Source organism: Dryobates pubescens, chromosome Z (genome assembly GCF_014839835.1).
Source record: "Dryobates pubescens isolate bDryPub1 chromosome Z, bDryPub1.pri, whole genome shotgun sequence".
Taxonomy (NCBI): Eukaryota; Metazoa; Chordata; class Aves; order Piciformes; family Picidae; genus Dryobates; species Dryobates pubescens.
Window position 1 is genome coordinate 38,850,497 of NC_071657.1, and position 14,883 is coordinate 38,865,379.

The window sequence follows — 14,883 nt, forward strand, 5'->3', positions numbered from 1 at the left end:
CCCGTACCGCCCCGCCGGGGCCGCGGTGCCCGCGCTCTCCCTGAGGCTGGGGCCGGAGCCGCTCCGGGCCGCCCCACGCCCTGGGGCTGTATAGGCTCCTCCCGAGAGCAAGCGTGCGGTGCCCGGGGCGGGCATTAGTAAGGCGTGCGCCGAGGGGGTGTGTATGTGGGCTGGAGTTTATTATTATTAAGACAGAAAGAGAAAAGAAGGGAAAAAAAAAAAAAAGGGGGGGGGGGGAGGGGGGAGGGAAGGAGGGGAAGAGGGGGTGTGGAGAAGGAGGGAGAGGGTTGAAGTTGGGGGAGAAAAAAAAAGGCCCGGAGAGGAGTTTCCATAAACTTCCAAGGAACTCGCTGTTCCAAGTCCCAGGCGGCGACGGCGGGCAAGAGCGATGCTGGAGCCTCGGGCGATCCGGGAGCCGACAACGGCTGCGAAGGGGGCGGCCGCGGGGCTGGAGGCAAGCGCTGTGCCGGCCGTAGCCGGGATGGCCGAGAAGAAGAAAGACGGGAACGGCAGGAAGGGGAGGAAAGGCAAAGGGCCAGGCAAGAAGCCCGCTCCGCCAGAGGAGGGCGAGGCTCCCGGGTCCGCCACAGGTAAGCCAGTCGGCAGGTGTGGGGGCCGCCTTACCACTGACCCACCGCGTTTTCCCCGCATTCACGGGACCGCATGCAGCGGGCACATCCTCAGCGCTCGGCCCTGCCGTCGCTGGCCCGGCCTTGCGCAGCACGGCGGGGTTGCGCGCCCCGCGGCGGTGGCTGTTGCTGGCCGGGCTGCCCGGTTCGGCGCAGCGGTGAAGGCAGCGGCGCTACCGGGAGTCGCTCGGCTGTCCGTGTCCGACCAAGTGCGGGCCGGCCTGCCGCCCACCCTCCCATCGGCCCCAAAACCCTAAGCAGCTTTTGACCAGCTCTTTCTCTTTTCCTTTTTTTCTTCTTTCCCCCTTTTTATATAGTCCTATTTTTCTCCTTTCCCCCCTCCCCCCTTTTTTATTCCCCCCCCTATCTCTTCCCCCCACCCCGCCATCATTTTCCCCCTCTTCCCATTTTTCATCTTATTTTCCCTTTTTAATTTTCCCCCCTTTTACTCTCCTTATCATCTCTTTTCCCTTTCTTTCCTCTTTTATTTTCTTTTTTTAGGACCTGGGGCTATCTCTCCGGTTTTTAAACACGTTTTCTGTCCTGTCTTTTCCCTAGAAATTATGTAGCTGGGTTGAACAGATGGCAAAGTTTCATGTGGAGTATTTTGTCTAAACTTGCAGCTATTTACTCAGGGATGATCAGAGAGGACCTTTGGCTTGCTTGGCAGCATGTGTTGTTTCTCTTAGACACCCCACTATTAAATGCAAGTATTAATGCCCATGATACCCTTGTCATGTGTAGGTGTCCACCGAGGCAGGACTCTACCTAAAGCTAGACTTGCAGCTAAGCGTGCCGCTTCACTTGTAGTTGCTTCTTTCTATCACCAAGGTGCCTCATCAAGATCAAGACTCATAGCACTGTACAGACACCTATGAGCAGACGATGCTTCTTACTAGGGAGCTCTTGTGATTTCACTTAGTTTATCAGAAAACCAAGTAGTACATATAGATTTATTGCAACAGTTATTGGTTAGTTTGGGTTTCTTTGAATTCTTTGCTGTTGTGGGAAATTATTTTAAAAGAAGCAGCCAGTTGTTGGGATTGGGGTTTGAAGGGTTTTTTGGGTTTTGTCTTGTTTTGGTTTGTTTGGGGGGTGGGGAGGTGTATTTGGTTGGTTTTGGATTTTTGTTGGTTTGGTTTTATTTTGGTTTGTTTTGGTTTTTTAATTTTCCATCCAAGGAGCTGGATGAACAGAAAGTCCAAAAGGGCAAAACTTCCTAAATATATCTACGTTACTTCTGATTAGTGCATCGTGGCCAACATGATGCTGACCTAGACTTTAATCATCAGCCCTCAGGAAGAATGTGTTTGATTCACTAGTAGCAGCTATCCCTTTGGGCTAATAATCTTTACAAACTAACACTGCCCTATGTCCTTTCTACGTCTCTTGGAGATATTGCTCACCCAGCTCAGCACTGGGTGTAAAAGAGTTTCAGGTAGAGCAGGGAAGGTTTGCCTTTTTAAGCCAAACCTTTTACTCTGCTTTTGACCTTCTTTCTCCCCCTCTCTCATGGGGTGTTATATACTGTTTACCATTATGCTATGCAAGCAGTACGAGCATCTCTGGCTAAAACTATCTACCTCTCAAAACACTAAAACGTTTGGAAAACTTTCCTGTGACAGCTGGGCTGTGTGGAATGTTTGTTTTGTTGTGGTTTTTTTTCTTTGTTTTTGGTTCATTTTAGGGTTTTTTGTGGTTGATATAGAAAGCAGGACAGTGTGACATGTTGTAGGATTTGTGACAGGAAGGCTCTGTCAAGGAAATATAAATGAGACACACATTTTCTGTCAGTGCACCTCTGAGTCCCATGGTGTCCTATCCCGTTCTTGTAAGAAAATTTTCATTTTCCTGCTCTGTGGACAGCTTTCCATTTTCAGTGGAGCAGAGCTGCTGGGACAGCTGGGGACAGCTCTGCCCAGTTCCAGTGCCAAGCAAGCAAGGAAAGGAGCAGAGAATCAGATGTGGGGACTTTTTGTGTAATCCAACCAAGCTGATTCTGAACTAGGCAGAGATTTAGGGGAAGATGATTTTATTTCTCTAATGGGGAGGATGGTCAGAATAACAGTCTGGAGGATACACTTCACCAAAAATTTAGGGATCTATGTGTATCCAATTCTTATTTCTGGTGCTGTGGTCTGATCATGTTTACTAAGGTGAGATTTATCTGAAAACCTGAAAGTGTAGATTGAAGTTCACAAAGGTAGAGTTCAGATTGTGTCTAGCTCCTAAGGCTTTGCTAAAATTCTAGAGGGCTTATGTCCCTACTAACCCAAAATATGTTAATTTTGAACAACAACAACAAAGGGATTGGTATTTTTTTCTGGCAAATACCTAACTTTGGTTCTCTAAAGTGCCAGTATATTTTTGTCAGTATAAAAGAGAACCGCCTTCATACATACCTGATGTTACTAGTCAAAAGTTTCCTGTGTGAACAAGAACCGAGCTAATCAATGTAGTGTTTACAGGTATGATAGGTAGTGCAGAAATGAAGTACAGCATAAAGCATCATTGTAGATTTGACTCATAGAATACATAGAATACATGTATTCACAACCATATAATGTCATACTGGCAATGTCACATTTATAAATTTTATCTAATTTGTTACTTCAATATATTTTCTGTTGTGGGGCACATAGCACAAGAACTGATATTTTAGAAGCAAAAGAGAAGAAAGATTGGTTAATGTAAAATGTAGCAAGAGAGAGGCTTTGCAATTCATGAAATGGGCTTTTATTCCCTCTGTACAAGCATATTAGAGCTTGAATTAATGATGAAGCTGCACATGTTGATTAACAGTATTTACTTGGGATGATATGAAGGCCTTCTGACTTTGGTGGGACCATGACTTCTTCTTTTGGTTAATACAGTTTTGCAGTTGTACCATTTGGTATGTTTATGATGTGCAGCTTAAGAGGTCATTAAACACTTCTGCTTTTTAGCTACCTCCTCTCTCAAATCAAATTGTATTTGAAAAATATCATCCTTGCTGTGTTCTCTGTCAGTGGATTGCTTCTGCTCACAGTCTTTCTTCCATATCAAAGATGGTGGCTTGCTGACAATTATCAGTTTTAAGATCTGTTCACTAGCAGTGAAGTCCTTTTAGACCTTTTTTTGTTTAGTTGTGGTTTGTTTTATTATTATTTTTTTATGATTATAGTTTCTTTCAGCTTAGTTTGCTTTTAGCTGTCAAAGTTTATCACATATCCCTTCAATATTGGGTATGGAAGCATTGTTTTACTGGTAACTTGTCATTCAGCTGAGAAATGGTTCTATTATTTGAGAGAAACATATTATGAAAAAAGGGTTTCTTTACTATACTCAGTCATAACTTACCTGGGAACTCCAGAATTACTGTTGAAGAAAGTTAGAGTTACTGAAAAAATCCCAAACATCCCACAAATGAGTAGGTTTGGCCTCATGTGCTCAGCTGCATAGTGGTAAAGGAGAAAAAAAAAAAAAATCTTAACATCTTCATGTTTTCCTTTGCCCAGGTGAAATCTGAGCCCAGTACAGAAGTCTGGGGAGGTCCATGTTGCTATGGTTTCTTTATCACTAGAATTATGTAGAACATTTTCCCCCCTAACTTCAAGTGCTCTCTAACAAACTGATTCTGTCTGGCTTGTGTCAAGTCCAAAGCAATTGTATCTTCCTTCAGTAGAGCATTCTGGGCTATAATAAATGCTGGGGATGTGAAACTGAGGAGAGAGTATTACATTGACAGAAACTTACAGCTTTTCTCCAAGTGACTTCACTGAACTGCTATGCCAATTGAGCATACAGACGGGCTCAACAAATCTGCCAGCAGTGCTTCCCAGGGCATCAACACCATTCTGAAAATATGTGCATCATGGGCAGAGCAACCTAATGCAAGGAAGCTGAGTTTGTGGCACAAGCCCTCCCGACCCACCTCTCACAGAGGCGCTGCTTCTGACTCAGAGTGCTGCTGTATCAGTAACAGGGAGGCTGGGACTGGGCCCACAGTGACAACCCTTGCATCTGCTAAAAGAAAACTTAGTGTTGGACCATGTAAGGTGGTGCTAGTGAAGTAAGAGAGAGGAATCAGCTCAAGAAAAACCCCTTTGTCAAAGAGCTGTGTTTTGGTAAACAAGATGGTGCACCCACACATCTGCTGCCAAGTCCCGTTGTCAGGTGTTTCCAGACATCTCAGGGACTATGAGTTCTCAGGTGGTTTCTGCTTTGCACAGAAGATGAGGAGAGAGGCTAGTGGGCTCAAAAGGACAAAGCTTGAGGAGACATGGAGTATTTCTGAGAAAAACACCTGTGGGTTATGTCAGCGACTCTCTAGTTCAGTAGCAGCAGTAGGAGGAACAAGGCTCTGTGAGAATCTGGTGCAAAAAGACAAAATTTGGGGGCAAAGAAGGAGGAGCAGCAAAAATGGGACCAAATAATTTCAGTGAGATGACCCCGGCAGCATTGTTCTGAATGCATCTGCATTTGCAGAGCCCAGAGAAGAGAGGCTGTCATCACTGAAAACAAGTACCTCCCGGTAAGAAATGTAGATAAAATTTAGATAAAATGCCAGAGCTTTGAAACTGCATGATAAAAATAAGCAGCATGAAGTTCAGATGAGGTTAGTGTGACTGAGCATCACCTTTTAATGCATCTTAGTTCAGTTTTGGGTAATGGACAAAGAAATGGCTTTGATTACAGAATCATAGACCATTAGTTATTGGAAGAGACTTCGAAAGATCATCTAGTCCAACACCCCGTGCCAGAGCAGGATCACCTAGAGCAGGTAGGTTTTGAATGTCTCCAAAGAAGGAGACTCCACAACCTCTCTGGGCAGCCTGTTCCAGTGTTTTGTCAACCTTACAGTGGAAAAGTTCTTTCTTATGTTCATGTGGAACCTCCTATGCTCCGGCTTGCACCCATTGCCCCTTGTCCTATCATTGGACATCACTGAGAAGAGCCTGGTTCCATTCTCCCAACACTCTCCCTTCACATCTTTATAAAAAACAATAATGAGGTCACCCCTAAGTCTCCTCTTTGAGCTAGAGACCCAGCTCCCCCAGCCTTTCCGCATAAGGCAGAAGTTCTACTCCCTTAATCATCTTTGTGGCTATGCGCAGTTCCATGTCCTTCTTGAACTGACAATCATATTGATCATATTAAAGACTGTAGCAGGTCAGGGCTTGCTTAGAAGGATTAGAGCTCAGTTTGAAGCTTGCTAAGTTTAAGTTGAACTATTCTTAAAGTGACATTAGAAGGCAAGTCAATATTTCTTGCATGAATTGAAGACAGAAGCCTTTGAGATGGAATCAGAACTGTGATTTCTGGTAAAACTTATCCAGTTCTACAGGAAAAATATTGCTAGAAGGAGTTACAACTTCTTGTGGTGTTTCCAGGCCAAAATATTTATGTGCTGCTGTTACGCCAGTAGATTTTTCTGGGAGGAAAGCCTCTCCACCTGTGTGCAATGCCTGAATGCTCCAAACATTCCATGCAATCTTCAGAGCAATTTTGAGAATGAATCCTTCAAAAAGCATGCGAGTGTATTCATGTTTTGTGAATAAATGAGATTAGTCACCATTCTACCTTTTCTGACTTAACACTACAAGTAGTACTTGACTGTAGCCATAAGAAGGCAAATAAATCTGTGAGGACATACCAGTACAGCTGTCCAGTAAATACTGTGTGTGTATAAAAAGACATGCCACTGTGAAATAAATCTAGAAACTGTTCTGAACTTTGTGAAAATATTGATAGCTGGGGAAGGCTGAACAGAATTTTTATCTTTGGTGTAGAAATGCCAAGATCTCCTAAGCTATGCAAAGATTTTCAAATATTAATGCCTGGCAAAGCTTGTAAGCTGACACTCAAATCTGAGTTTGTTTATTAGCCATTGTAGATTTCTCATCTTGGATTTCAGGAAAGGTACCAACTGAAAAAGAGAAAAAAAAAAAGAAAGAAAAATGTTTAGTGAAACAGCTCTCATAAGTTAAAAAATAAATGAAAGCTCCTACATGGCTAATTTTTCGTAACACTTCAGCACTTATATTTGGGATGGTTTGCTTTTCACTATTTACTGAACCAAAGTCACTGGGTTTTCAAGGAGAATTTTGGTTCAAGAATGCCTAGCCACAAAAATTACAGAGAAGCTACTGAGCATCTTCGAGAACAGATTCTACTTTAAGCATCTAAGAGGCAGTTTGTTACTCTAAAGGTAAAGCAAACTAAGAGCTCAACTGCGGAAAACTTTCTTCCAAGCTTCTCCCTTCCGCCACCTTCCCCTTTTAATCTATCCGTAAGCATCATGTCACAGGGTGTCAGAAGCTCTGGAAATGCTATGAATTCTTACCAAATCAGTGTTTTGTTAACACTCCAAAAGTAACAAGAGTGAATGTGGCTTTAACAGTACTGATAGTTTATCGTGTTCCGTTATGATACAAGAAAACAAACCAAGCATCAATACTTTGTGTGAGTCATTCTAGCTGTACAAAGAATTGCATGAGTGTGCTTGAGGTCTTTGAGTTAACCCTCAGTTGCTCCCTTTAAATACAGGGAGTCTTGTGGTCGATGGGGGGAAGTCGATCAACACTAACAATCTGAGAAAATTACAATTAAAAGCTTGCTTTTGAAGAGTTCCGGCGTCGGTGTCGGCGCATGCAGCAGAGGCACAATGGAGAAAACCTGTCAGAACTGCAGGCGTTTGCATGTGGCACTCACAGAAGCGTCTGTGGAACTGCTGCTTAAAAAAAAAAGACAAACAAACCAGAACAACCCAAAACCAAAACAACCAAACAAAACCAACCAACCACAAACAAACAAGCAAGCAATCAAAAGAATGATAAAAGGAAAAAAATAGCCGTTGGCGACCTGGAGCTTGAGGAGTGGTGTCGCTGCCGCTGCCGGTGCCGGCGGCTGCCGCGAGAGGGTGCGGCGGGAGCGCGCTGATGCCCGCGGTCCCGCGGCAGGTACCGGAGGGGGAGCCCTACCCACCGTACCTTTCCCTTCTCGAGGCCTGCAGGCTGGCGGTAGGGTGACAGCTGCTCGCTGCCCCGGAGCTGCGGGGGTTTGGGGCTGAGCCGCAAGGGAGGCTTACGAGGATGTTTCTCGGTCCTTTGGCTCTGTGGGTACTTAAGCAAGTATCAGAAGGCGATAGCAACTTGGAATACAGTCTCCTGAAAATGAAGTGGGGGTGAAGGGCTGTTATGTTGTGATGAAGATGAGAGGGTGTGCAGGTAAACTAGCAGAGAAACTTTGAGGGAGACCTGGGCCCTAGCGAATACTCTGCTCTAATCTCATGCAGTACCACTGTGAAATCATCCAGTGTGAGGTCAGAGAGCTGTTCATGGGCATGCTTTTAATTGCTTTTCTTTCACTCTTTCCTTTTGTCCTTTCCTTCCATAATCTTCTGCCTTTTCTTTCCCTCTTCCTTCCTCCTTGCCTTTTATTTCTCCCTCTCTTTCCTCCCTTGTCCTGTTGTCCCTCTATGCCTCACTTTGTTCTTTTCATTCTGTCTCTCTTCTTCTCTCCACTCATGTCTTTCTCTTCCTTTCTCCCTCCCTCCCTTTTTTTCTCTTCCTCCTTTCCATCCATCTGTTCTTCCTCCTGTCCTTTCCATCTGGTCTATTTCTTTTCATGGAGAAAAAAAAAAGATAAAAGGAAAATAATGTGAAGTGTTTCATAAGGGTGTGATCCACATCTTTAACATAACCTCCTGTCTGGAGTAACTGCTAGCATTTTGGGGTTGTGGTTTTTTGATTTTAAAATATATATATATATATATATTGTATTTAAGAATACCACTCGTGTCTGGTTTTGCATGTCTTCTTTTGTAATTTTCTGTGGGAGCATTAGATTTTGGCAGAAATTGACTATGCTATGCAGTTCATTCACTGTGGGCTCTTTGACTCCTCCTAGCTCCGAGGACAGGCTTCACAGGCCAGTGAGAAACAGAGAGATACTAATCCATTTATGCTATTTTATACAGGAGCCTTTCCTCATTCTCTCTGTGCATCTCTTTCTGAGATTTTATGAGCTGATGGTCCTTCCACTTCTGTAAGCAGGGGGAATCCAGGTCAGGCTGTTTTGGCTTGGCATTCAGACTTGAACTCAGGCTCAGCCTTGCTCAATGCCTTTCTCCTGCATTAACAGCTTTCATTTCACACCTGAGTCAAGCACATGCCATGTCCTATAGCTAATGCTTAATCCCTTTGAAGATAGCTACAGGAGTATGAATACATGTTTGAGATGACTAAATAGAGCCCCTGGCAACATCCAATTCAGAAGTGATTGATACAGCTTGTTCCCACTACCATTACTGTCAGAAGAGTTAAATTTTATATCCAATATTGGGAGACTCTAGGTACAGTGTGTGTGTGTGTGTGATTTTTTACCTGCATTGTTGGCTTCTACTGTAACAGACACTTCAGTTTTTCTTTGGACTGAGAAAAGAGAGAAAAGGGGTCTGTTCTATTAATGTTATATTGCATCTATATATGAAACAGAACTGAAGACTGTCCTCAGTTATTGCATTATATTTGGAGTGGATGCCAATAAATGAAATGGGGCCCATTATTCTACAAACACATTTTTGCATGTTGCCTTGAATTGAACCAAATAAAACATTATGTGTATCATCAGAGTCCTCTGAGGTCTAGCTGAAATCTGTATCCTTCCAATTCCCCTCTGTGAAACAGGCTCAGTCTGAGAGGAAGGTTCTGTTGCCTAGGAGCCCACAATTTGTACATGTCCAAGGTCACACCAGATGAGAGTTTGATCCTATCACAGAAACCAAATCTAGTGACCTTCAGCCTAACCTTTCTTTACATCACCCAGTTTCCTGACATGTGGCCATTCTAGAGTTAAGAATAACATACAGGGAACACAAGCCTGTCTCTTGCTCTCGCTCTCTCTCTCTCTTTTCTTTTTTTTTTTATATATGCAAAATACTTCTTTCCCTTTGCAAAAATGGGTTTCCTGAAGGGTACTGCACATTGTTGATAAGTCTACTGCAGAGGGGACAAAAAGATGGGAGGTCTTTTTAGGCAGCATGTTCATTGCTGTCCCGCTGGTCCTGTGCAGCCAGCTCTGTGGCAAGAATCATTTCCACAGGAATTCTATGAGAATGAAGAGCATCAAGGAAAATGTCAGTTGTGCCACTGTGCCAGGTCTGCATGTTTCAGGGAGTGAAAGATTTGAGAGACCCTCAGAGAGAAGGTGATACTATTGAAAAATTTTCCAGTAGGCTGATTACAAGGGCAGTATGTCCCATTGCAAGAACAGAAGAGAAACTTTCCATGCAGAGCTTTCCCACTGCAGTGGGAGCAACATGACTGCAAAAATTAATGTCTTGGGGTAGCCATTGCCTCCTTCTTTTTTTCTACCATCTGCTGTACTTCTGCAGTGAATGATACCAGATTTACAGCAGTGTCCTGATTATCTCAAGAGAAGTAACTGTTGGAGAAGTTAGCTAAGCTTTTGAAAAGCAAACCTGAAAACATGAAATCTGATGGTTGGACCTGTTTTTGAAAAAGATGGGCTGGAAATGTAGAGTTATAAAGCACACTGTGAAGAGTGTGTTCTCCGTGGGAGTGCCAGAGGATAAATGGAGCTGCCAGTGCACTGGGGAGTTTAGTTAAAAGGCATTGATTTTAAAAGAGAAAGCAGTTGTGCAGAGGAAAGACTTGTCTGGGCATGTGAAGGATTTCTGTCACTCACAGCATCTGAGGCAAGCATTTGTATAATTTTTGAAAGCTGTGCTATAGTTCAACTAAAAGCTATAGGATAAGTTCAGAAAATACTAGGTGAGGATTTTCCTGTGTGTCAGGCTTCTAGGTTAACATTCTAAGCAGATTATTGCCAGACATAGTATTGTAGATCCCAGCAGTCCCAGGAGTTCTTTTTTTTCTTTTTTTTTTTTTTTTTTTTTAAATCTGTTGATACATTTTAATTAAAATGCAATTTTTCTCTGGCATGTTGTGTATGGCATGTGAGAAGGCACTGCAAATGTACAAAAGGCTAAGTGCAAATGCTGGAAGACAAAATTAGCTGAGGGCAAAAGAAAGCGACCATCAACCAGAGTGAAACTGATGTTGAGCATAGGTTTTCAAGGCTATGTGAAGTGCCAGCAAGGTCAGAAGCTGGAAAACTATTTCAGAGCAATGAACAAGGAGAGGGAGGGGAGAAGCAGAGGATTTTAAAGTAAAAGTAGAGAAGGGGATTTAAAATGGACATCTCTCCCTTTAACCCAGGTCCACTCCTATGTTATCTGTCATTGATTATTTCTCCCATCTGTGAGTGAGGATATCTCTCACTCTCTTCTGTCCTCTGGTGTTTGCTGCTGGATGCTCTTGCTGCCATTCAGAAAGTGCTCTCTTCCTTCATCCCTTCTCTATCTGACTTGTAGAAACTGTTGACAATAACCAGGATACCTCCATTTCCAGGCTAGGTGCACAACGGGTACCAGTTCTTTGGCTACAGTAGTAGTTGTACCTAACAGCAGGATGAAGGCAGAGCTTGGTGTTAAGGGGCTGTTATTTTCACTGCTGTCCACAAGAAAGAACGAGGGAGGCAATATCATTTCTAAGAGCTGTATTTTATTTTAAAGGTATAGAAATAGTTGCATAGCTGCTTCCAGTGACATTTCTACCCGTTCAGGGAAGATGCTGAAGAGAGATACCCAGTTCACCAAAGATGGCTGCAGATACTTTAGTCCCAGAGCAGATTGTAAATGTTTTTGCTTCTTCTTTTTTTCCTTTTTTTTTTTTTTTAAATTTTTGTGGTTGTCATGAGTTTAGCCAATCTGCTGATGAATAATCTACAACATGGTGGCACCATACCAGCTTTAAAAGGAAAGGGCTGGCCAGAGCAAAGTATCATGGGGCTTGAAGTTCAGATTGTAACATGAAAGGGTTCCTGTTCTGGTTGCTCTTTCCTGTGTCTGTTTTTGGGTTGTTATCTGTTTCTTCTGGGCTGGGTGCAGGCTTCAGGAGTGGAGAGGTTTCTTTATTGCTGCCTTCTGCCACTGCTTCTGCATTTGCTATGCTTTTCCATGGAATAGGCTAAGGTAATCGTGCATTGTATGATCTCATTAAACACTCCTTATCCCAACCCAGGTCTTTTTTTTTGTTACTTTCCCCACCCCAGTCTGTAGGGGGAGGGCTTGCTTATGAGAGCAGGCTGTCTTAAACCAGGACACTCCAGGCTTCCTCAAGTTAACTTGATATGCAAATACCATCAAAGCTGAAGGAAGCTGCCAGGTCCAGATAGCTCCTTTTCTCTTCCATTTCTATAGTTTGTGTTGTTAACATCACTTTCCCTTTCATTTCCCAGAACATTGGACTCTGTTCACATGATGAGTTGTGCTGAGTGCTGGCTGCAACAATAAGCTTGCCTGAAGATGCCTCCATGGCACTGGCAAGAGGGAAACAGCATGTCAGTGAGATTAAATGGCAGAAGAACATGTGAAAATACTTCATTTTTAAAGCTTTTCAAATGCTTGCATAAACAAAAAGTGTTTGGGGGCCTCATTTTCTGTTGCACAGTGTAAGGCCTCTGCATACTTACCCAAGGTGCTTGTATCTGGGGATGCCAACCCATAAATTTTCACCAGACCCTCTCAGCTCAAAGACTGTGCAGTGCTTTAGCAGGGAGGCTGCCCATGATCTGTCATCTCTACCACAAAATGAAGTAGCCCAGAAATTGCTCTTATTTGTACCATTCTTTAGTTTGAAGTGCTCCTTTCTTTCCAACAGCACCAGGAGATTGAGAGACACTGTGCTGTCCAGAGGCATCAGAAGTAGGCTACTCTGGCAGCTCACTATCAGTGTTTCCATCTATTTCAGATCTATAAAAAAACAGGTCTACTTTGGAGGGCCCTCGTACTGTGTGCATAAGTTACATAGAGTGGACTGTGGTGCTAACTTGCTTCAGTGTATGAAGTTTCCCTAAATGTGTCCCAGAAATGTGAATGGACAGGATGGGGAAGAATAAAAGTTGCTACTGGTGATTTTGAGCCAAATCTTTCAGAGGAAGAAAAACTTTCATCACAGATTTTGGGGGGAAAAAAGCCATGAGTAAAACAAAGATCAGATGCCAGCTGTAGCAAAATCAACTGTGCAGTTGAAATAGAACCTTAGTTCACAGCCATTACAGCACATCCAATACCCTCTATCCATTACAGTCTGTTCTGGGGTACCCTTGTCTATGTATCTGCCTGTCCTGTGCACAGTTAGGTCCTGAAAGGAATCTGATCTTCCAGCTTACTTAAAAGCAAATTGGCCTATCAGGAATGCATGAAACTCATTGAACATCACTGGGACTATCTGAAGACTTAAACTTGAGTACTTGGTTGAGCAAGTGGATAAATGGAACCACCTGGGGCTGTGTGTGAGGTGAAGATATCATGCTTACAGTTAGGTGTCTTCTCTCAGCCTTCTTGAGTACCCATGTATTTTAAACTGTGAGCAGCCATCTTGGATGTCTTTTGGAAAGTCCTGGAAGAGCCAAATGAAAATTAATGACACTGTAAATTATTTAAACTGAAAATAACAGATGGTTATTTAGAAGGAATTGAAATGATCCACTGTATCATGTCTGCTGTCACAGAGAAGGTAGGGGACAAATACAATTAAATTAATATAGGATATTTGCTGGTAAAGGTGATAGCTGCTTTCAAAATAAGCACTTGTACATTTGGAAGTGTTTTGCACATTTTCATTTTACCCTCTTTACATCAACCAAGTGCTGTTTTTCTTAGTGTCACGCTAGAACAATATTAGTACAAACATAATATGCAGAGTTGTGCACATACATGTACACTGGTCCATCACAACTGCAGCGAGGGAGGAGTTAATTTTAAAGTGTTCAAGACCTCCTAGATTTATATTGCATTAGAGAATTACCCCACTGAGGAAGTGTCAAAAAAAAAAAAAAGAAAAAAGAAAAAAAAAAAGCTTCTTTTCAAAGCCATTTATAACTTGTGGTTCCATAAAAATGTTGGAGCTCCTGAGGAGACCCCATGAGGGAGTGGTCCTGTGAAATATGCCAACAGCTGGGTGGCACAGATTTGGAAAACACTGCTGTCCTTAAGGAATAGAACTGAAAGCTGCTGTGAGAAAGCAGTGCATTTTCCAAACTAACCCTTTAAGTTCTGTATTAATATTTTAGAGAGGGGGAAATGCATCATTTTCCTGATATTGCTGGGAAGCAAGCTCTTCATAGAAAATCAGAAATCTCCTCACCATGGTTCACAGCAGGGAAGTGTTGAAATGTCTAGAAGAGCAAGTTGCCTTAGATTTCTACTAGATCAGAGTAGATTTAGATTCGATGTTAGAAACAAGTTCTTTACCATGAGGTATGTTGCAATAGGTTGCCCAGGGAGGTAGTTGAGCACACATTCCTGGACATATTCAAGGCGAGACTCTACAGGACTCTGGACAACCTGACCTCATTGAGGATGCCCCTGCTTATTGCAGAGGGGGTTGGACTAGATGACCTTTGGAGGTCCCCTCCAACCCCAAATAATTTTATGGTTTTAAATTTTGTTGGTGTTTTTTTTTTTTTTTAATAGTTGGTGAACAACTCTTTTGTCAAATTATAAAAATACAAATCAGCCTTGGGGTAACCATGTTTCATGTTGTATTTCATGGTATCTCTTGCTACCAGCTTCACGGCAAAACCCAGCTCGTTTCAGACCAATTCCAAAGAACCCAGGAAGAAATAAAAGCTGTAAATTGAGGGATAAGCAGTGACTTGGGGGACTTAGAACTGTTGTTTATTTATGAGGATATTTTAATTCACAAAACCACACAACCACTGACTCTGTAACCAGGGAGTAGATAATCACCCTCACAGTGTTTGCACACCCTTCATCTGACCATCAGCTGTGTGCTGTGGAGACAGTTAAACTGCCTGAGAGTTGCTGTCTTTCTGGTAGAAAGCTCTAGGAGGGGACCAAGGTTCCTCACTACCTCTGAGCCCTGCCAAAGGAGCAAGCGACAGATTGTGCATCTGCTTTGCACCACAAAACCTCCAGAGCATTTTGCTTGGCCCAGCCTTACCTCCTTCCTCTGCAGCCTGCTGACCTGGAGGACGTTGCCATGGCCAAGGGCATCACAGTCAATGATTTATAGTCACATTTTTTCTTGTCTGTTTTCCCTGTCACCCACCATCAGCTGCAACTGAGGATGTGATACGAGACTATATTAGCTTTTTGCCTGACAGAGATGACATTTTTATGGCTGTTGAAACATGCTTGAATATGGAGTGAAGAATGGGCATG

The 14,883-nt window shown here is 43.0% G+C and overlaps 1 protein-coding gene across 3 annotated transcripts in view; it reads left to right on the plus strand.

Moving 5' to 3' along the window:
- Positions 1-319: 319 nt before the first annotated feature.
- The window catches only part of NRG1 (neuregulin 1), a 178,329-nt gene continuing 163,765 nt past the window's right edge, over positions 320-14,883 (plus strand). For all 3 annotated transcript variants that reach the window (XM_054178399.1, XM_054178401.1, XM_054178403.1), the window contains exon 1: positions 320-590. In XM_054178399.1, coding sequence (XP_054034374.1) covers positions 389-590 — 202 coding nt within the window. In that variant the 5' untranslated portion in view covers positions 320-388. The remainder of the gene's footprint in view (positions 591-14,883) is intronic.